The 21,781-nt window shown below is 33.9% G+C and overlaps 1 protein-coding gene and 2 non-coding genes across 3 annotated transcripts; all 3 read right to left on the reverse strand.

Annotated features, from left to right (window-relative positions):
• Positions 1 to 7,202: 7,202 nt before the first annotated feature.
• On the reverse strand, positions 7,203 to 7,293 carry TRNAY-GUA (transfer RNA tyrosine (anticodon GUA)). Its single transcript is given in 2 exon segments — positions 7,203 to 7,238; positions 7,257 to 7,293. It is a non-coding gene; the product is annotated as a tRNA-Tyr (tRNA).
• An 8-nt stretch (positions 7,294 to 7,301) lies between these two features.
• TRNAH-GUG (transfer RNA histidin (anticodon GUG)) lies at positions 7,302 to 7,373 on the reverse strand. Its single transcript has one exon. It is a non-coding gene; the product is annotated as a tRNA-His (tRNA).
• Positions 7,374 to 9,562: 2,189 nt separating this feature from the next.
• On the reverse strand, positions 9,563 to 12,800 carry LOC132166005 (uncharacterized). The gene is made up of 8 exons (XM_059576742.1): positions 12,554 to 12,800; positions 12,369 to 12,471; positions 12,160 to 12,267; positions 11,957 to 12,066; positions 11,707 to 11,814; positions 11,576 to 11,621; positions 11,102 to 11,233; positions 9,563 to 9,952 (listed from the first exon to the last, which is right to left on the reverse strand). The coding sequence occupies exons 1-8, from the start codon at positions 12,760 to 12,762 to the stop codon at positions 9,869 to 9,871; spliced, it is 900 nt and encodes a 299-aa protein (XP_059432725.1). The 5' UTR covers positions 12,763 to 12,800; the 3' UTR covers positions 9,563 to 9,868.
• Positions 12,801 to 21,781: the final 8,981 nt, after the last annotated feature.

The raw sequence follows: 21,781 nt of genomic DNA on the forward strand, positions 1-21,781 counted from the left end.
TTTAATGATTTAGTAGAAAAACATTTTTATTGGTTGATTAATTAATGTAGCTCTGCCACCTCAGTACGTTGATTTGGTGGAATGATAACATTACTCTAATAAAAATAATATGTCGTATTTGTTCTCTTCGTTATTTGTAAAAAAAGAAGCAAAAAATTGAATTTTATGGAAATGATCAACAAATATATCAACTAGCGTGGACTTTAACTTCGAGAGAGGAATTTTCGATAAAAAAAAAAAGTATTTACTGCCTTGAAAAAGAAAGAAGCATGCAATGTAAAGGGGGAAGCTCAAAAGATTGTGGAAGAGGATTTGGAAGATTAATGTCTCGGGGGCAGTAAAAATGTTTTTGTGGAAGGCCTATAATGACATGTTGCCAACAAAAGAAATACTATTTACAAAATGAGAAATATTATGGGTCAATAAATTTTTCATATTTGGTTCATATTCTTATACAAATTCAATAAATCAACCATTAAATTTGTGGGGTCCACCATTAACTTAAGTAGAGTTTACGTAAGTTCACAAATATAATGATTGATTTGTAAGATTGGATTGATCAAATATGAAAAAAAAAAATATTGAACACTAACATTTCTCTTAAAAAACGGTTAGTGCCCGATCTACTTTAGTCATATTTGTGGTTTGGAGGAGAAAATTATTAGTCATATTTTGTGGAGGCGCCCGTCCTCAAAGATGTGAAGACGAGTGTAGGCATGATTGCCAGAAACCATGAGGGGAATGTATTGGGGTCTTTGTGTTTCACAAATCCCTATATCTCATATCATATAAGGTTGTGGAATTAAGTAAAGACTTGGGATTTCAACATATCATAGTAAGATGCACTAAAAATAATACATGCTTTGCGAAAAGAATGACCTTGTTGAAGTCAATTTGGGTAACTAATTGAGAATAAAAAACGGTGCTAAATAGCTTACAATCATGTTATGTGAAGCACATTAAAAGGGAAGCAAATGAGATAGCTCACTATTTAGCAAAGCTTCAATTCATCAATCTTTGAAACAATATCCTTTATTTATCCATGATATTGTACTTCAAAAAAAAAGAAAAGAAAAAAATAATCAAGAAATTCGATGAGATGGGGTAGTTATTTAAAATATTTAAAGTTCTATCAACCATACGCTTAAGTAATGTTATAAACCGTCTTTTTATATTCTTAAAATTGATATATCTTTTAAAATTACTATTCATTATTATTTTGCAAATGGAAGACAAATAGTCCTTAACTAGAGATACAATTCAATATGAGTTATGAAGCATTACTACTATAGGATGTATATAGGTCCACCATGTCTAGTTATGCGGCATATGCAACTTTAAGTATCCTTTCATATATTTCAAAACATCCTTATCACCCATTTATTAACAAAAATATATATATGGTTCCATCAAACAGTCAGCCAAAGTGACCCATCCAATTATTTAGGGTTCGTTTGAGTTTGTGAGTTCAAAAGTGCGATTAAGAATAGCAATTTTAAAATGTAATTAAAGTATTTGGCAAAATTGCATATTTGCTTTTAAAATTGCAATATAACTTTTAAAATTATGCGTTTTCAAAAAAACACTTTATTACTTGTGATTTAAAAACGCAAATTTTTTTACTTTTTCAAATCACAATTTTTTAAAAGATGCAGTACCAAATAATTTATTTTCTACAATTTATTTTAAAATTATAATACCAAACGGACTCTTGAACCGACAATATGACATTTATGTTTGTGTTGGGTTTGGGCATGTATTGTCGGTGGGTCAAATGAGTGAATAAATATATAAAATAGAAATTTCTTTTTTCCTTTTGGGTGAATACTGAATAGCAAAAGGTGATTAGAAGTTCATTCTCCTAGGCCTACCAAAAGAACTTTGCTTTCTTTTTCCATCTGGGGTTGATAACTTGCATGATTACAATTTACACCATGACTAATCATTGCCAAATCGGGTTTATTAAAATTAATTTAACTTTTTGGGTAATTACTTTTTAACCCCATGAACTACAGTGCCTTGACACTTTCTTCTCATAAACTACCAACTATGACACATGACCCATCAAACTACCATCTTATAACAAAAAGCCCACTTTCGTCAGTTAAATGAGTTAAAATTGACTGTCAACAGTCATGTGCATGTCATGTGCAATTTTAAATTTTTTTCTTCCACTTTTGCCCTCACTTCAGACCGAGAAAATGATGCTTATACTCTCCTAAACCCTAATCCAACACATGAAAACAATTTAGAATAGTAAGGGCAAAAGTGGAAGAAAAAAAATTAAAATGGCACATGACTTGCACATGATCGTTAACGGTCAATTTTAATCCTTTTGACTAACGGAATTGGGCTTTTTGTCATAAGATGGTAGTTTGATAGGGTCAGGTGTCATAATTGATAGTTTATAAAAAAAAAAAAAAAAACAACAAAAATGCCAAAGCGCTGTTGTTTATAGGAGTAAAAGGTAATTGCCCTAACTTTTTAGTTTACGCTTGGCAATCAAAAATTGATATTTATTACAATTTAATAATCCTTTAAATGATTATAATAAAATTACGTACGTGTTAAAATGTCATAGGAATTCAACCTCGTTTCTTTAATGAATCATGTTACTTTGCCTTTCCACAACGTGAATTCTAAGGAAGGCGGCTACATTGCATGTGAAATGCATTCTAGAACCTACCTTCTATCATATTCAATCCAGCTTTAAAGTTGCTTAGAAAAAAAAAAAAAATCCACTTTTTTAAAGTTTTTAAAAAATAAAAAGCTCAATAAAGGTAATCAATATCAGTCAAAAAAAATATGGGTATATGAGTTTAAAGGCATTGATATTGATTGAGGCCGGATGACAAATATTTTAATTTAAGCTTCGGTTTATTTCTTTGTAAAACATTTTTTTGACATTTGGCTCGTACAAATATTTCTTATATTTTTATTCAATTATATTATCCTATGAATATCAACTTTTATTCATAACATACAACTATTAATAACCTTTTTTTTAAAAAAAAAAAATTAACCTAAAAATTATGTTTAATTAAAATATAAAAATATTGACTAATAATGATAATATATTTTTATATAATTTTGAGTAGCGAGGAAGAGATCGAGACGATGAAGATGAACGGCAAAGGAAAAAAGTATTGTAGAATATAAGACATTCGAGAGCGGGATTGAGATTCAATACAATTGTCTGCCCATATTGTTTGTAATTTGGATAGGCAATTGTGAGAGGACCCTTGACATGCAAGTTGCTAAGCAAATAAATCATTTTGATTAATGAGGATTTGATTTGTGATTATTGTTGATTTGATTTGTTATTACTTACTCTTAATTCAATGGATTTGTTTTGTATTTTGAAATTATGTTAAAACTTTATAAATAGAGTTATGTATTTGAAATTATGTTAAAGGAACTATGTAGCCTATACGGCTTTAGTGTGTAGATGTAAGCTATATGTCAAACCACCTTAATTTTTGTGTATTTCTCTATTTCCTTCATTTCATATTACTCCGCATTCTATATGCCAAACCACCTTTATTGCATTTTTTTTTTCCGTATTGTTTTCATAATTTCGAAATTTCGACAAGACGTAACCATATCCTCCTCCTCCTCCAGAATCTTGGCCAGCAGTCCACGGCCTAGCTCCTCCCTCCCAAGACTCCGGTCCTCTCTCTCACGCCCAAGCCGCTTATGCTTTAGTTTCTCATCACATACATGTAAGCTTCTCCTAGCCAGAATCGTAACTCTATCATATGTTCAACCATATTGGTACGAGGAAGTCCTTTTTATCTTTGGTTTTAGAATTCAAGCATCTTGTTTATGGGAGTTTCTTAGTATATGTGCCAAAAAAAAAAAAAAAAAAAAAAAAAAAAACGCCAAGAGGCATGTTTTGGCCCTTGTGGCCCATTTCAAGCCCATAATTGGCTCATTCCGGCCACAGTAGTTGATGTCGAAATTCTGGCAACTTTTCTGCCAAAAGTTTCTGATGTCAAAGTTTTGGTCAAAATAACTAATGCCGGCCAAAAAGTTGCCAATGTTCAAACCGGTGCAAAATTCCGGTGAAAATAACCGATGCTGGCTAAAAAGTTGTCGTTGTTCAAGTCCCAGCCACAGCTACTGAAGTTAAAGTACAAGAGCACCCGATGTTTTAAATCAGGCACCATCAACTCCAACCGCTTGATATGTTCAAGATTAACGATCGCTAACAAACCGTTCATCTTGTAAGGGCATGTTGAGAAAATAAATCATTTTGATTAATAATGATTTGATTTGTGATTATTGTTGATTTGATTGGTTATTAATTACCCTTAATTCAATGGATTTGTTTTGTATTTGAAATTATGTTAAAGCTCTATAAGAGTAATGCTATAAGTCTTCCTAGAGTCTTTCTAGAGTCATTCAAAATGTGATGTGGTTTTTAAAATCACAAATAGATCAAAAGTCAATAAATCACATCTCAAATTCAACCGTGATTTTAAAAGCCACATCACATTTACGATGACTCTAGGAAGACTTATAGCATTACTTAAATCATACATCAAGAAAATATGTAGTCTATTCGGCTATAGTGTATGGATGTAAGCTATATGTCGAATCACCTTAATTTTTATGTCTTTCTCTATTTCCTCTATTTCATATTACTCCGCATTCTATACAAGTAAGCCCATAATTAAAAAGCCTTTTTACAGTCGTCTGTTCAAAGATGTGGGAGAGCAGCAAACAATAGTTTATGCAAATAAAAAACATAAACCATCTTTTTTTTTTTCTTTTTTTTTTGAAGTATGTAAACTATTTCAATTTCTTATACAAAAGCTTCCAAAAAATGAAAATCATGTCTTACCTATATATTGACAATCGATTCTTTAAATGGTTAAATAAATAAAAGAAGAAGAAAAATCTGACTTGTGTGTTTGGACACATGAAATTTACGTAGAAAAAATGAGCAGTGTTTGTGAAAACTGAAAAAGCTAGCCGTAGTTAGTATTAGTCGTAATCTAAAAATGATGATTATCAATTTATCACCAAACAAACGACCTAATTATTGCTTTAGAAAGCCTCTCAGTAGTAATTCATTACATGCCACGTGGTCGACCATGTGACGTGGGGTCCAGAGACAATTAAGCAAAGTTCCGATCCGTATGGGTGAAGTGGGACCCACCCATTTAAGTACTTCTACTCCCCCACAGTTTACATCTTCTTTTCCTTTAGTTGGGAGCAAAGCCCATGAACTCATGAACTCATGACGAAGACGTGTGTGAAACGGAGGACACCGGTACAGCTGGCGCCTCTGTTTGCTTGGATGGAAAGTGAACTGGAAACCACAAAAGAAAAGGAAAAAATCTAGAGAGAGACCAACTTCGGGTAGGGTTGTCGGGCAGACAGTAGAGTTGCCCGAGAAATCCGAGATGTTGGATAGGTGGGACAGAGATTGTACACTTTTACAGCCTAGCGCCAGTTCACCGCCTAAATTTACTGTTACTGTACCCGCACTGTACGGACGTCTTTTTACGTTCAGAGGTTTTGGCTTCGGAAGTCGAAAAAGGTCTTTTGGCTGCGTCCCAAAAGCTAATGACAGGAGCTTTGCTAAATAAGTTTAGATTATTTTGATCTAATACGTTTGATTATATTTAAAAATGATGATTATACTAATAACAATAACAACAACAACAATAATAATAATAATAATAATAAGAATTAATTACTTTTTTAGTACTTAAGTTTTTATATATATTTTTTTTTTCACCTAGATTTTAATTCGTATTATAGATGGTATTTGATTTATGGGTAAATACCAATTTAATACTTATATCATCATTCCACCATCCAAACTAACGGACTGCCATGAGTTGATTTCGATCACCCCTAAACTTGTCTAGGGGTGGCTAAACCACCTCCAAGGCCCTTGGAGGTATTTGGTTCAACTACTCCCAATGGCCTAAAAGGGGGTGACCAAAACCACCTTCAGTGCAATCTGTTAGTTTGGTTGACAAAATGGTGATGAATGTGCTAAACTAGTATTTACCTATAAGTTAGGTACAGCCTGTGACAGAAATTGAAACCTAAGTGAAAAAAAAAAAAAACCCTTAGATACTAAAAAGGTAATTAACCATCATAATAATAATAATAATAATAATAATAATAATAACAAATACTTCACTTAATTTTTCAGAAGTTTTATTATTTTTCCAATTACTCTTACTTAAATTTAAGGAAAAAAATGCAAAATTGGTCTATGTGATTTACATGATTTGCAATTAATTCTATACGGTATTAAAATGAATTCAAAGGTCCTTAAAATATGCCAAAAAAACAATTTAGTCCTTACAACCAAATTCTGTTCATTGACTTAATATATTATGATAGCGTGAAACGTTAGATACTAAAAAGGTAATTAATCATAATAATAATAATAATAATAATAACAAATACTTCACTTAATTTTTCATAAGTTTTATTATTTTTCCAATTACTCTTACTAAAATTTAAGGAAAAAAATGCAAAATTGGTCAATATGGTTTACATGATTTGCAATTAATTCTATGCGATATTAAAATGAACTCAAAGGTCCTTAAAGTATGCCAAAAAAATAATTTAGTCCTTACAACCAAATTCTGTTCATTGACTTAATATATTATGATAGCGTGAAACGTTAGAGCCAATAAAATTGTAATATTTGTCATATTTAAGTCAGTGTCAACAGAATCTGTTCAATTAGTAAACGAAATTTGACTGTAGGGATTAAATTGTTTTTTTTGGCATACCTCAAGGAACTTTGAGTTCATTTTGATACCGTAGAGAGCTAAATGTAAATTAGGTAAACCACAAGGACTAATTTTACATTAATTATAAAAACTCTCATTTTACTAAGGGTGCGTTTGGAATTGAGATTTAGTAAGAATAATCTCTATTTTTAAAAATTATCACAAAATTTAAAACGTTTGACATTACGATTTAAAAAACATTTAATCCAAAATAAGAAAAAAATCTGGATATCTAACACATCCTAAATATGTTTCATATGGTGAGCAGTATGTTCTGGAGTAATGGTTTTACACATTGTTTGTTTTTGCCTTTTATTTATGGGTAACATCGGTTGCACTTGCACGCACATTGTTTTGGTTGATTGAGTAGCCCAAGAACAACACGTCCAAACAGAGCTTTGTTTCCAAAAAAAGGCAAATAAAAAAGAAAAAAAATCCGACCTGCCGGATTCGAACCAGCGACCTAAGGATGGCTAAGGGAAACACCCACTACAGTCCTCCGCTCTACCAACTGAGCTAAGGTCGGTTACAAAGTGTGGCTGCTGGGATTCGAGCCCAGGTCTCCACGGCCACAACGTGGAATTCTTACCACTAAACTACAGCCACTTCTTGTGCTATGTACTTGATTATCTCACTATTTAAAGGACAAGTTAAACCCACAACCGAAATGCAGAAGCTCCTATTGGCACTTGCTGGACCAAAAACTTTCTTCGTTTGGGGCCATGATTAACCTTAAATATATGAATATACACTCATTATGTATAATAAATCGTATAGTTTTTAATCCAATTTTACTAAGTACACATGTGAAGTGAAGGCCTATTATAATAATGAAATATGTACATCTTTTTCACAAGTTCAAAATGGCGGATCAAATAAATAATAAGCAAATGTTTCACTTATTTTAATAACTCTTTAATTAAGTAGTAAAAAAAAAGAAGTTATTTTTTTTATGATTATTTTTTTATTTTTTACATGTCCACACAAGAGGAGAAGAGAGATTCAAACTTATGACCTCTGCTTTATAAGGCGTGGTCTTTAACCGACTGAGCTACCCATTAAGAATAAGTTAATATTCATTATAGTAAGATAGTTAGAAGTGGATTAGAATCCCTGCAACTCATTTTAAATTGCAGGGCCGTTATTAAACAATTTAGGCTTTCTCGTTACATTTTATAGACCGGAACTTGCCACTTTTCTAAATTTCAAAATTTAAATAAGACATTTCATTATACTATTGAATGTTGTAAAATAGGGATTTACACCACATCCCCATAGAAATGGCTCTCTTTTCTTTTTACCCAAAACCCAGCGACCACTAGCTCATTTTCACATTCCTTTCCAATAACGCATGCAAAATAGAGGGCATGTTTGGTAAAATATTTACAAAGCTCTTTTCATTTCTCAAACATTGAAAACTCTTTTCAAATATTATTTAATGAAATTGTTTTTTTGATGTGGCCCCACCACTAATACACTTTTCAAAACAAAAAATTATTTTCAAGACCCAAAATACTTCTCAAAAAATAAAAGGCAATTTTTCAAAAAAATGTTAAAATTAAAAATTAAAATAATTTCTTTTATTTTATAAAAATATTTCTTAATTCTTAATTTTTACATAACGGTCTTCAAGACTTTACCAAAAGAATTTTCAACTTTTCTCAAACAAATATGGCCCCCACTAATTTAATTTTAACTTTTACCTTTTTCAAAATTCAAAATTCAAAACACTTGGTAAAAATTTTACCAATCAAGCCCTTTGTGTCAATCTGCCATGGAAACCCATTTCAGAGAAACACAAGAACCTGGCTATGATGAAGTCATTGAAGTACATAGTATCGGACAACTTTCACATGATATATGAAGGTTGTGTCTCTATCAGAAGAGTTCAAAACCGTGGGCTTTTCAGTAATTTATGTTACAGCTGCTAAAGACAATAAAGACAACTCGGCAAACCAAGTTGGCCAGCCCTCTCTCTTGCTTTCTACCACCACACAAAGACAAGGGTAAATAACATTTTTAGTACTTAGGTTTTTATTTTTTTATTTTTTTTTATTTAGGTTTCAAATCATATTACAGATGGTACTTGATTTATGGATAAAAACCAATTTAATATCTTCGTCACATTCCATCAACTGAACTAATTTCAGCCACCCCATTCCGGCCCTCAATGACCAAAATGGAGTGACCCAGCCACCGCATATTTGCCTTTTTCTTTTTTGTAAGTTTCGATTTTTTTAATTTTTTTAATTAGTTTTATGATTTTTTTTTTGTTAGGACATGACGAAATGGTGACGGAGATACTAAACCGGTATTTACCCTTAAGTCAGGTGTCATCTGTAATATAAATTAAAACTTATGTGAGAAAAAAGAAAAGAAAAAGAAGTGCAAACACAAGTACTAAAACAATTATTAACCCTAAAGACAATACGCTTATTCTAAAAGTTCAAGTTGATAAAAAAAAACGAATTTAATCATTTAATTCATATTTTAATACTCCCTTATGTATAGGCTCAAACTCTCTCATAAATAAAAAGTAAATGAGAGAGATATGGTTCGAACTGAAGATCTCTGTTTTAATATCATATTGAATTATCACTTATTTCAAAAACTTAATCTGATGGGAATATATAAATTTAATTATTTAATTTATATTCTAACTCGCAGACAAATATATATATATATATATATATATATATATATATAATGCTTCATTTCGTATTAAAATTCGCTTTCTTTAGTCAAATGTCATATTTCTACTTACAAAAATCCAAAAAAGAGAGTAAAACTATAACTTGACAAAATTCATTTCTTATATCCAATACCAGAAGCTTTTTTCCAAGCGAATGTTGCCCACATACAGAAATGCATGTACTTGAATTTAATACAGTCCATGATGTGTGAAGTGTGCTAGCAGATTTGAAGTCCCAAACAGTGTTCTTAACAATTAAGGCAGAGGATTACAGCATGTTGGGAGCTTGGAATGGAATTTCAACAGGTCTCTCTAGCAAGGAAAAAGTTTCTGGAAAACTATCTGCAGGAGGAAGTTGTCAAAATCTGAATTGCTGGCACAAGCTGAGGAAGGTCCATTGCTTTTGTTCTCATGTTTTCCATAAACGAACGGTGCCATCGACGGAGGCGGTTACCATGCAGCTGTCCTTTGGGTGGTAACTCACACTTGTCACCTGCAAAATGAAACCAGATGGATTACCTCATCAGTATATGATCCAGAAAAAGGATCTTCTTCTTCAAGGAAAACGATAGATATGAATAAAATTTCTTTAGCAGTCCACAATTCAACATATGTAATATTGTCCTTCTGCAAAGGTAATAAAACATAGCTGCAATATGCAGCATTTCACCCAAGGAGGTTGAGCATAAACAAATCATAAACCACAATATATACACTTTATAAGGTGTGGTCCAGCTAAAACCCAGTTTATCAACACTAACAAAATCAAAATGTAATGAAATCAATACTATTGCACAAGAAAAAACACAAGATGCAGCATTAAGAAACTAAAAATCATGAGTTACTCAAACAGATCCCCTTAAGTTCATGAGATATTTTTTGAAAAAGTGTCTTCCTCAACAACATTAGTGAATTCTCAGTTCCAGTAAAAGGATGCACCTAAGAAGGAAACCAGAGGAAATGTACTAAGACAAAGTGGTAGTGGTAGATAGAGTTAACGCATAATATGTGATTGACGTACAACACTAATTTATACTGGTCCAGGAGTTCCAGGAGAAGACAAAAAACTATATTTGATTTCTCAATATCTAAACAAGCAAATAATAGACAAACCACACTAGGAGTTAAGTACTCCTTTTGGGGGTGGCTTAGAGCTTAAGCTTATGAGTTTCATCCACTTATTTCTTAATTGCTTAGCAGATGAATAAAAAATATAGTTGATATTAATGAATTTAGAGTTTCAGTGAAAGTTAACTCAACTGCTAACATGACTAAAAGACGAGACAACAGCTATACCATACAAAATTTCGATCTTTGAATATAAAATTGGGTTATTAACACAGCTTAGATTGATATGTTTTCTCTAGGATCTCCAAGGGATTGACAATCTACTCCAAAACATTAAGAATCACAGAAATAATGACATCCATGAAGAACACATTTTGGGCTCTAGAACAATTCAATAAGCTTATCCATAGAGGAGTTGAGTATCTAAGGAAGCTGAAACCTTTTAAAAAATGTTAGCAGTATAAGTACAGGACGCATCATGACCATTCAGCACTGCCATATTAAGCAATGGCATTTCTTGGGAATAGGGGAGGAAGAAATGGAGGAGGGGGGGAGAGAGTAAAGAGGACTTTACCACTGAGGAATGAGCTCGGAAACTTGAAACCACAGACGCATCTACCAAATCCCAGAAGTAAATGAAGCCATCCTCAGATCCACCAGCTACATGGGCATCAGTGTTGGTAAGGCAGCAATCCAGTTTGTATGACTGATAGAAGAACACCCAATAGGAATGACAAGAGCTCATCAGCAATGGAAAATCCAAACTTAGACATCTCATTACAGATTTAATTTAGGTAGCTCAAAAGTTCATTACAGATTTAACATAGGTTAAAAGCATAGGCAAGAGATGCTTCAACAATGAAAAAGTGTGGGAACAAACGGGCCGCACGCATAAAAAGCAAAGCAATAAATATTTAAAACTTGTACCTAATCATTTTTGTTAAATAACTATCATATTGAAAGAAGACTGCATTTCTTGATTGCATATATTTTACAAAAGGCCTGTGATCAATTGTAAGAAACAAGAACTAAGCATCTGCAGACTAACCTTAGAAGTATGACCTCTATATTCTTGCAATAGTTCACCAGAAGATCTGCCATAAAAAAAGAACCATTAAAAGGGCAGGCAAAGCAGATAATATACATACAGAAAATAACAACAAAAGTAGAAGAATTAACCTGTCCAGAAGACGTAAAGTAGAATCCAAGCAACTGGCTAATATGCAGTTACCATCATTTGACAATGTGATACAGTTGACTGGTTGCCCCAAGTTATCGGATATTTCTCTAGAAAATATCAAATCCAAATTTTTTTTTAATAAAAAAAAAAAAACAATTTGCTTACCAAAAAATAGTAAGAAAGACAAACAAACAATGTCTTCAATATCTGAAAACAATTCTACAACACAAACGCTAAAGTGCTACATACCTACCAATACGCATATCAAATGTCCGAACAGTTCCATCAACACTTCCACCAATAATTTCTGTTTTTGTTAAACAAACAGACATTACGCTGTCTGAAAATGTGTTGATGATCTGCAAACCCACCAACGCTCTTGAAAGATAAGCCATTTCTAACTAATAAAGGGCACCCATGAAGAATTCTTGATAGGAACAGAAAAAAAGAACCTGAATTGGCTCAGTGCTGTGAGATCTGCAGTCCCAAGCGCGCAATGATTGATCATAGCCTGCTGAGACTACGACAGATGAATACTCATTGAACTTTACAGCATTCACCTGCCCCAAAACCAAAAAAGGAAAAAAAAAAAAAAAAAATCAACAAATTGGGAGAGCATTATAAGAGAAACAAAATCAATTTATAAAGTGAAAAAACAAACCTCGCTATCATGGCCACGAAATTTTCGAATTACACGACCTGTTGATACATCCCAGTAAAAGATTTGTCGGTCGCCACCACAAGAACATAACTTGGAGTTGTCCCTAAACACAATTAACCCATTATTAGCCTTAAAAGCTGAAATTATTTGAGGTAGAGAGAGAGAAGAAGAAGAAGAAGTGGTACGGGGTGACGTGGACGTCGCGGACTTCACGGCCGTGGGATTTGTAGGTCTTGATGTGGACCCCACGGTGGGGGTTCCAGAGGCGGATGGTGCGGTCTTTGCCGCAGCTCAGGCAGTAGTTCCCGTCGGCGTTGAACCTCGCCGCTAAAACTGCGCCTTCGTGCCCCCTGAGCACGTTGGCCTCCTTCCGTGGCAGATCCGAGACGCTCATCTTTTCTTCTCGCTTCCCCTTCTGCTTCGCTGTCGTGCGACGCGGTGGGAATCTTATGGCGAAGCAAACGACGCTGTCGTTTATGTTTTCATCAAGCCCATAGATCCAACGGCTCTTTTAGGTTCTAAACCCTAACATTCCCATTAGGGTCGGCTCCATATATTATCAGGCCTAAGGCAATTTATTTATTTAATATTCAAATAATAAATAAATATTGAATTATTTATTATTTATTTTTATCTCATCTATTCAATGCATTGTTATCGATCGCATTCCCTCCATTCACTATTGTTACATGTTATTAAGAATTCAAACGTACACTTAAGTGAAGATAAGGATAACATTAGTTGTGATAAAGATAATATAAGCGAACTTATCTTATCTGTAAACCATTTGTAATTTGAATTTATATTTGTAATCTCTATGTCATCTCGTGTAATAGTTCTATCTATATATATAAAGCCTTAACCACAATTGAAGGTAAGCCAATATAACCCAAATACTAAAGTTATATTTCTCTCACATGGTATCAAAGCATTCCTAGACTAACATCATTTTTGTTATCTCTCTATTTTTATGGCTACTTCATCCTCTTCCGCCAACCCAGTGACTTATCTCATTGTTCCCTCTTCCTTCCCTCACAAATTCATGTAGACCAATTATCTAGTTTGGAAGATTTTTAAATGAGATGGTCAAATGCTCGATCTAACACATATAATGTAAAAGATCTTGATAATAACATAGTGTTAATAATAAAGCCAACTTGAGTTTGAAAATAAGATCACGAAGACACCCGACGAATGTGATTTGGTGAACACATCGGCAAGTTGATTATAAGAAGCAATGAAATATAGATGTAGGCTACCCTGCTGAAGGTGATTTTAAATAAAGTGACAATCTCTCTGAATATGTTTGGTGCATTCAATAAAACATTATTGTGAGCAATTTGTATAGCATTATAATTGTTGTAGTAATGTGGAGAACTAGTAGTCTGAGGAGCATATGTTTCATATAATAACTATTGCAACCAAAGAAGGTTAGAAGTAAGGTTGGCAACAACATATTATTTGTTATTGCACCAAGAGTTGAGCAAAGTACCGAGTAAGAAACAATAACCAGTGGTAGAGCGGCGACCTGTGGGATCACTAGTACAATCTGCATTTGAATATGCTTGCAACCCCAAAGAGAATTGTGATGAAAAATGAAGTCCATGAAATAGTGTTCTCTTGACATAGTGCAAGATAAGAAGAACTGCTGTGAAAGGAATAGAACATTGGGGGCCATCATGGACTGATTAACTAGATGAACAATATAAGCAATTTCAGATACATCGGAGCCATGGGTGACCTCGGGACCAAGAAAAAAAAAAGAGAGATCCTAATTCCTTAATCTCAAAATACTAATTGAGAAAGTTTTGAAGTGTGTGAATACTAATAATAGCATTATTAGTAATGATCATCTCATCAACATAAAATAAGATAAGGATGGTATCGTCATCAATTTTGTGTAGAAAAATAGAAAAATCATAGGAGTTGGAAACAAAAAATTGCTAGGCAATAACATAGTTGAATTTGGTGAACCAAGCTCGTATTGCCTATTTAAGACCACAAAGAGCACGCTGAAGGCAATAGTGTAATACCCCAAATATTAGTTAGGGTTAAGTTTACCCTAATTATAACATGAGAATGCTATAATTGGTTCTCAGTTAGTAAAGAGGCGAGATCTTGGACTTTTTAAGAATTTTATGTATGACCGAGCGTTCAAAGATGGATTCGAATGATTAGTGGAGAACGTTTGAAGTTGGATTCAAATGTTCAATTTTTGTTTGAGATCTTTTTATAATTGAACACCTCAACCTTATGGGCAACCTTGGGAGCCTATAAGTAGGACTCCTACGCCTCTTGAACCCTATTTTCGTCCCTTTATTCCTGAGAGAACCCTAGAGAGAGATGAGAGAGAGAGAGAGAGAGAGGAGAGAGAGAAAATGTGTGATGTCCCGAATATTTATAATAAACATAAATGTATTTACCCACCTTATTCAATTTTCATTAAACACCTGCTATTTACAAATGGCTTAAATCAATTTCTGTGAAATCCACATATCAATTTTGATTTTTATCTTCTAATCGAATGTTTGACTTTGGACCACTGAACGTTCAATGAAACCCTAGACTTGCACATTCTTCTAAGAACCACCGAACGTTTGATGTAAATTCTAGAACCGTTAGTACAATAGTACACCGAATGTTTGGGCATAGTACATCGAACATTTGATCATGTATGAAAAGAAAATTTAACCTATTAGCCACCTCTTCCAGCCTTATCCACCCACTCACTCCTATATAAAGCCACCCCTATGACCTTTCAAACACAACCCCTTCCCCATGCTGCACTACCATCAAATTCTTGAGAGACAAAAAGATTATTGAAAGAGAAAAGATTGATTTTGGTTGAAAACCATCATCTCCAAGGTATGCCTTGAACCTCAACTCATTTTTATATTGTTTATATTCTGCCCACATGAATTGACATGTGTTATAGAATTTTTAAACATGCTTTGATAGTTCAATAGAATTTCCCTTTTAAAAGTAAATAGTTTTCAAAGGAATCATGAACACGCCATTGTTTTCTAAGGTTTGACATGTTGATATAATTTAATATGTTTCTATTGATCTATTAGGAGATTTGGTTTAAGTATGATACGTGTTAGGTGTAGTTTTTGTGATTCCCCGGAGTTCCAAAACCCTAAAAAGAGTTTACTAATTAAAAACAACAGTTTTATTCAACATTTTCATAGTGTTCCATTAATTGCAAGTGTGCTTTTACCTTTTTTAAGGAAACCTTTTTTATTTGAAATCCCAGAGACCCAATTCTAGCCTTTGACCAAACGTTTGATGGGGGACCACTGAACGTTTGACCTCAACCTTTAATGCGAACATTTGACTAGGGACCACCTCAAACCTTCGAGCATAGTACTGAACGTTTGATGCCAGTCTGGAAAGCAATTTTAACCCAATATTCACTTTTTTCAGACCATGGCACGCCCCTCCCCCTATAAACACCACCTATTCCTCGTTTCAAACTTCACCCCTGCATCAGAAACCCTAATCCTAGAGTAAGGAGAGATTTTAGAGAGACAAAGGGGATATTTTGAAGTGGGTTGCCATCTTCAAGGTAACCCCATCTATACTTAGTTGGTTTTCACATTATTCTTGTGATTTTCATGCTCTTTACAAAGTCTTAAGATACCATGATGAGTTTGTATTATGGGAAAATTACAGTTTATCCCCTCAAAGTTGACAGCGTTTTTCAATTTGAATACAAAAGTTTCAATTTTTGCAATCCACCCCCCCAAAGTTCCAATTTTTTGCAATTTGACCAATTTTATCCAAAACTTCTCATATTGCCCATAATTTTTATTTTTTTAATTTTTTATAAAAAAACTTTTAAAAAAATTCGGGTGGTCATCTGGTCATTTTTTCACACCTAAATTTGTTTTCGTTTTCATAAAAAATAAAAAGAATAAAAATAAAAATCAAGGGCAATATGGAAATTTTGGGATGATATTGGTCGAATTGAAAAAAATTGGGACTTTATGGGGGTGGATTGCAAAAATTGAAACTTTGATGTTCGAATTGAAAAACGCCGTCAACTTTGGGAGGGTAAACTGTAATTTTGCCTTGTATTATTAACCTCTTTAAAAGCAAAACGGGTTTTCAAACGTTTTTTAAAACACCTCTTGTCTTCTTAGGTTTGCATGATATTATGGTGTATTATGATTTCATGCACTCATTAATAGCCTAGGATGAGATTTGTTACATAGTGATTTGATGATAGAAGCCTTGCATGCATTTTGACATCTAACCGAACGTTACCTGCAACTTGATCGAACGTTCGACCATAAGCCAGGACGTTCGAACAGTGTCCATAATGGGTGAAATTAAGGTTTTGTGACATTTTAGCTAGTTTTTTCTCGATTAGGACCTTACGTGTTAATAATAGGTTTTCTAGTACTGTGTATAACGATAAACTATGTTTTGTTATAGTAGGAACTCAAAATATCTAAGGATTTGTGCGAGCGTACAAGGTAAGTAAATGCTTATGACTGCTTCCCATAAAAACATGCGATATATGAGTTGACTGAGCACATGTATGTTATGAGCATAATTAATTTTCATGCAATTAGGTAAATACCTTAATAATTGATTAATAAGATGCATCGTATGATATTGTACACCGGTATGTGCGGTATAATGACCATGAGCTTACTATACAAATTTGATTATATGGTTAAATGTGTATGTTATATGGGTCATGGATTCAATGGTTGTTCATGACTGATGCAACCATGTTTTATTGGCGGGTTACTACAAGACATACGTTATTAGTAGCGTAGGCCACCCGAGGTCTGACTCGGTTGGGCTACTAGTGTTATGGATGGGTACAATAGCAGGGGCACCGATATTTTATAGATACTTTGGGACAGCGCCAACCCTACTGAGAATGGGTAATATCTCGGGTAATTGACTCCATGGTTTGCCTCCCAGCCTTATTCCTGTTGAAACAAGACTCATGGATCTTATTCTCTCCGAAGAGAGATTGTGGTGGAAGACTTTGACTAAGGAATAAAGATAACAATAATTTAAAACCACAACAATAATAACTAGAGTGAAAATTGAAAGCATCATAACTTAGATAGATCTCCAAATGTATCAGTCATAGATCGGTCATCAAAATATAATAGATGTCACTAACAACTGTTCCTAATAAACTAAGGCCAATGTTTAACTATATAAAGCATAAAGATGATATTGAGCTACTCCAGACGAATAGATTTATCAGCATCCCACATCGACTTGAACCATACATGGTCCAAGTCCTCAAAAATGATCACGAGCAAATCCTTCATAATGACCAAGTGTTTTCTTGGATCCATCCTCAACTAAGCTAGTTAAACATCACAATTATACATAATGGAGGAGAAAAAATACAAGAGTAAGTCCAACGACTTAGTGAGTAAACCCAACAATCTATGAGAGAATCTGTACTTGAGGAAATTGAAAGAATATCTGAGCTAACCTCACTGTTAGATTTTTGTTTGGCCTAATTCAATGCACAATTTCTTGTAAGTTTTTTTGGTTTGTATTCCCGTGAGTGTCTTAGTGTTCGATTGCAAGTGCTAAGTGAAAAAAGAAGTTTCGTTGGATGTTCCGTTAAGACGAGCAAGTGACGGGAATGTTTTTAGTGCTCTTTGGAAGTCTCGTTAGATGTCTTGTTAAGATGGATAAGTAACAATGGTGTTTCTTGTGCTCTCTATGGGTCCCATTGGATGATACGTCAAGACAAGAATGTGAGGGGAAGTTACTGCCTTCCCCGTTGGATGGCAGTGAAGACGGGAACATGACATGAAGTTACTGCCTTCCTCATTGGATGACACGTCAAGATGGGAATGTGATGTGAAGTTGCCTTCTCCATTAGATGGCACATTAAGACAAGGATGTAATGAAAAGTTTTTGCCTGCTCCGTTTGATGTCCCGTTGGATGACCGCCATTCTTGTTAAGATGCAAAGTTTACAAAATATCAGATCTGGAATATTTTGTTCTTCTTGTTTTAGCAAAAATTGGTTCCTGTTAAGATGCAATGACTAATATTGCTTCAGTATTTATATCCGCCTTTATTACTATTCATTGGACGCTTTTAGGAAAAATTCTCTCTTAAAAAAAAAAAAAAAAAAAAAAAAAAAAAAAAAAAAAACCACATATAGTGACACTTAGAAGATGACATTTTAAGCCCAAAAATCATCACTATTGATGTAGTGACATTTGCATAGTGACTCTTGGCAAAAGACTGTAAACATAGTGACTGAATTCAATAATGGTGACATTTGTACAGTAAAAATGTCATTAGAAGGTGACTCTTAGGGCCAAACTTCACTTTTTAGAAGGTGACGCACTATTCAAGTGTCACTACTATTTTATAAAACTAAAAATAAAAAAATAAAAAATTTACCCAAAAAAAATTTATAATACAGAAAAAAATATAAATAAAACAAAAAAATCAAATTAATTTTTTTTTTTAAAATAAAACAAATTTCAAATTATTATTATTTTTTAAAAAAAAAAAATTAGCCACCCCTTGTGGGGGGGGGGGAGAGGGTGGCCAGATGACTCACCGTCCAAAACACTAGTAGCCCCACCGAGTCCGACCTCTGGTGGCCCATGCTACTAATGATGTACGTCCTGTAGCGTCCGCCCATTAAGGCTACGTCGGTCATGAACAACAATTAGATCCAAGGCCTATATAACACACACATTTGACCATAAAGTTAACATGTATATTAAGCCCATAACCATTATCCCGCATGTACTGGTGTACTATGTCATACAATATAATTAGTCTTGTTCATATTGTACATGCATACTTTTACAAGTCTCATAGTCATTATCTTGTTAAGTAGCACATTTTCACAAATGATGGAGTTCATGATGTAGCAAATATATTTCATGAGAGTTGTAAATATGCATGTTTGGTACACAAAATAGTCATGCAATGCGGGAAAAGAAATGACGAGCATTATGTGAGTTAAAACTTACCCGGGTCATATAGATCCTCCGAAAAGTCCTACAAGGGGTCTGGGTTCTCCAAATATGTAGAAAACCTAACATTAGTCCTAAGTCCAAACTAGAATTAACCTAAGACATGAAAACGGGAGCTATTGAATGACTGGCCAAAGTGGCGTTCCCCTGAAGTGCTTCTGGGCGAGCGTTCGGGCTTTTAGCCGAACGTTTGACCAGGAGGTTCAAGTAGAACCTCATTTGGTCCAAAGGTCCTCCTAAACCTCCTAAACTGGTCCTAAGGCTATTAGAAGGATTCCTAACACCTCCTATCCCAAAACAACGTCTCAATGCATAAGAAAATACATTCAACAATAATGAAATGCTAGACCAAGCTTAGGTCGAGATTAAAGACACAACTTAGCTAGAAGTTCAAACCACAACTAAGCTAACTAGAAAAGCAGTATAACTACTATGGAAAAATAAAGCTTAAGCGTAGAAGGTTACCTTCTTGAAGCAAGGCCTCTAAGAAATCACTTCTCCTCCTCCAAGAACTCGCACAACTCACAAAAACACTCACACAGAGGTTCCAGAGGGCACAAGGGCGAAAATGGGGCTTATGGGTCGAGAAGGGGAGTGTATTTATATGTGGAAAAAGCTGTGAGCTCTGCAAGGACAGTTCTGAAAAGTAGAGAACATTCAATACTATAGGGGCGAACGTTCACGTTGTAACGCCCCAAGTATTAGAGGTAGAGCGATTGGGAGCAATTGTAACGTATTCTTATTAAAAAAAATAAAAATAATTCTCCTAGTATAAGATAACCACAAAAACATAACATCACCAGAGTACTATAATTTCTCATTTATAAAATCACAAACACATAATGTGCTAGTATTCAATAATCTCATAAGCAATAAAGTTACACCATCTATACTTAACCAAAGCCGTCTTGTCTATAGAATGGAGTCCTATACACTTCTACTGCTACTGCTCCAGCTAGTCCATAAAGCAGTGATAGGATCTTTAACAACTAAAAGGTCCACCGGTACCCATGTCTTTAGTACTACGATATATAAAGCAATTTGAAAATGATTTATAGGGAGAAGAGGTGAATTCGACAACTTAATAAGTAGCCACAACACCAAGATGCTATTAAACATGCTATGCAGATTTTTATGTCAAAATCTCTGTCATGCACAATAACAATTTATGCAGAATAACATAATTAACAAAATAAGCATGATAGTTACAAAATGAGTAAGCACTTCCTTTTACTTTCCTTTCCAAATAATTGTTTTACCCTTTGACCCGACACCACAAATTTACCGTGAGCAGCGCACGTTGGCTTGTTCCGAAGGACCTATATGCTCATCCTGTCGTCACAGGGGAGAGCTACTAGGTTGGGAACTTTCCTAGGTGAAGGGCACCTGGTCGGTAGCACACACCTTCTCATAATCATCCTTCGGTGTGCTTGCCATGCTATCCTATGCGGTACCGATCGTCATTATAATCGTGTCTTGGGTTAAACATTTATAGGCATAAATGCACATGTAACATTTCATATAATCTGTAAGCTCATCTGTAACTATATGCTATACCATGAACTTTGAGAGCTATTTTCATTCATAATCGCTGTCATGCATAACTCATAAAAATGAGATAATTGTAATTCGTAAAATTCTTAAACCATGGCATATAACTGAATAAAACTTTGCATTAAAAATATGAAAGGAAGTGCAATTGAAAATCATGTAAGTGGATTCTTTATAAAATCCCCAACATTTTTCCAAAAGATATATAATAAAATCTGTTGGGTTTTTGGTGTTGTGTCTCTATACCTGGCATTGCATGCCCTTATTTTGAATCCGCATCCAACTCAAAATTCCTACAATAGAGGTAAAAAGTACCTTAATCACCAATTCATTATCAAGTCTCAATCATGCATAACTTTAGTTGCTAAGGATCTTAACTCTAATCTCTATCCCACCATCGTATATCCTTGGCCAAATACATTATAGTGACATCAACCCTACCATGTTTGATTTATATGCCTCACATAGAATTCTAATAATCAACTCCACTAAGGCCTTAATCTAACCAATTGCTTTACACTAAAACACCAAGGTTATAATATTCTTATTACTTTAAAATCATCTGACTACAATTAACAGCTTAAGAAGTCTATCTAGCTATAATATCTCTCTCTTTTTGAGCCATTTAAGTTAGCAACTTACTCCCAAATATCAAAAGCTTAGAAACATTTACAACAATTATTGTAATTATATGACATATTAGCACCTAAACCCAATAAGCACCAACTTCTATGGATCCCATAATAATTTATGGTCAATTAACACTCTAAAAAATAGTTAACCTCTCCATATAGCAATTCAAGTGTTCATACACTAAAAGCCCTAATTAAATTCTAGGAATTTAATTTCATACTAAAAATACCATAAAATA

The sequence above is a fragment of the Corylus avellana genome, chromosome ca11 (assembly GCF_901000735.1).
Source record: "Corylus avellana chromosome ca11, CavTom2PMs-1.0".
Lineage (NCBI taxonomy): Eukaryota > Viridiplantae > Streptophyta > Magnoliopsida > Fagales > Betulaceae > Corylus > Corylus avellana.

Bases quoted from the DNA above. Each gene is read 5' to 3' on its own strand.
- LOC132166005 (XM_059576742.1), bottom strand. From the start codon at position 12,762: ATGAGCGTCTCGGATCTGCCACGGAAGGAGGCCAACGTGCTCAGGGGG. The intron at 11,815-11,956 runs GTATGTAGCACT...GATATTTTCTAG, and splicing joins TTTGATATGCGTATTGGTAG to AGAAATATCCGATAACTTGG. The intron at 11,234-11,575 runs GTTAGTCTGCAG...TTCTTCTATCAG, and splicing joins ATAGAGGTCATACTTCTAAG to TCATACAAACTGGATTGCTG.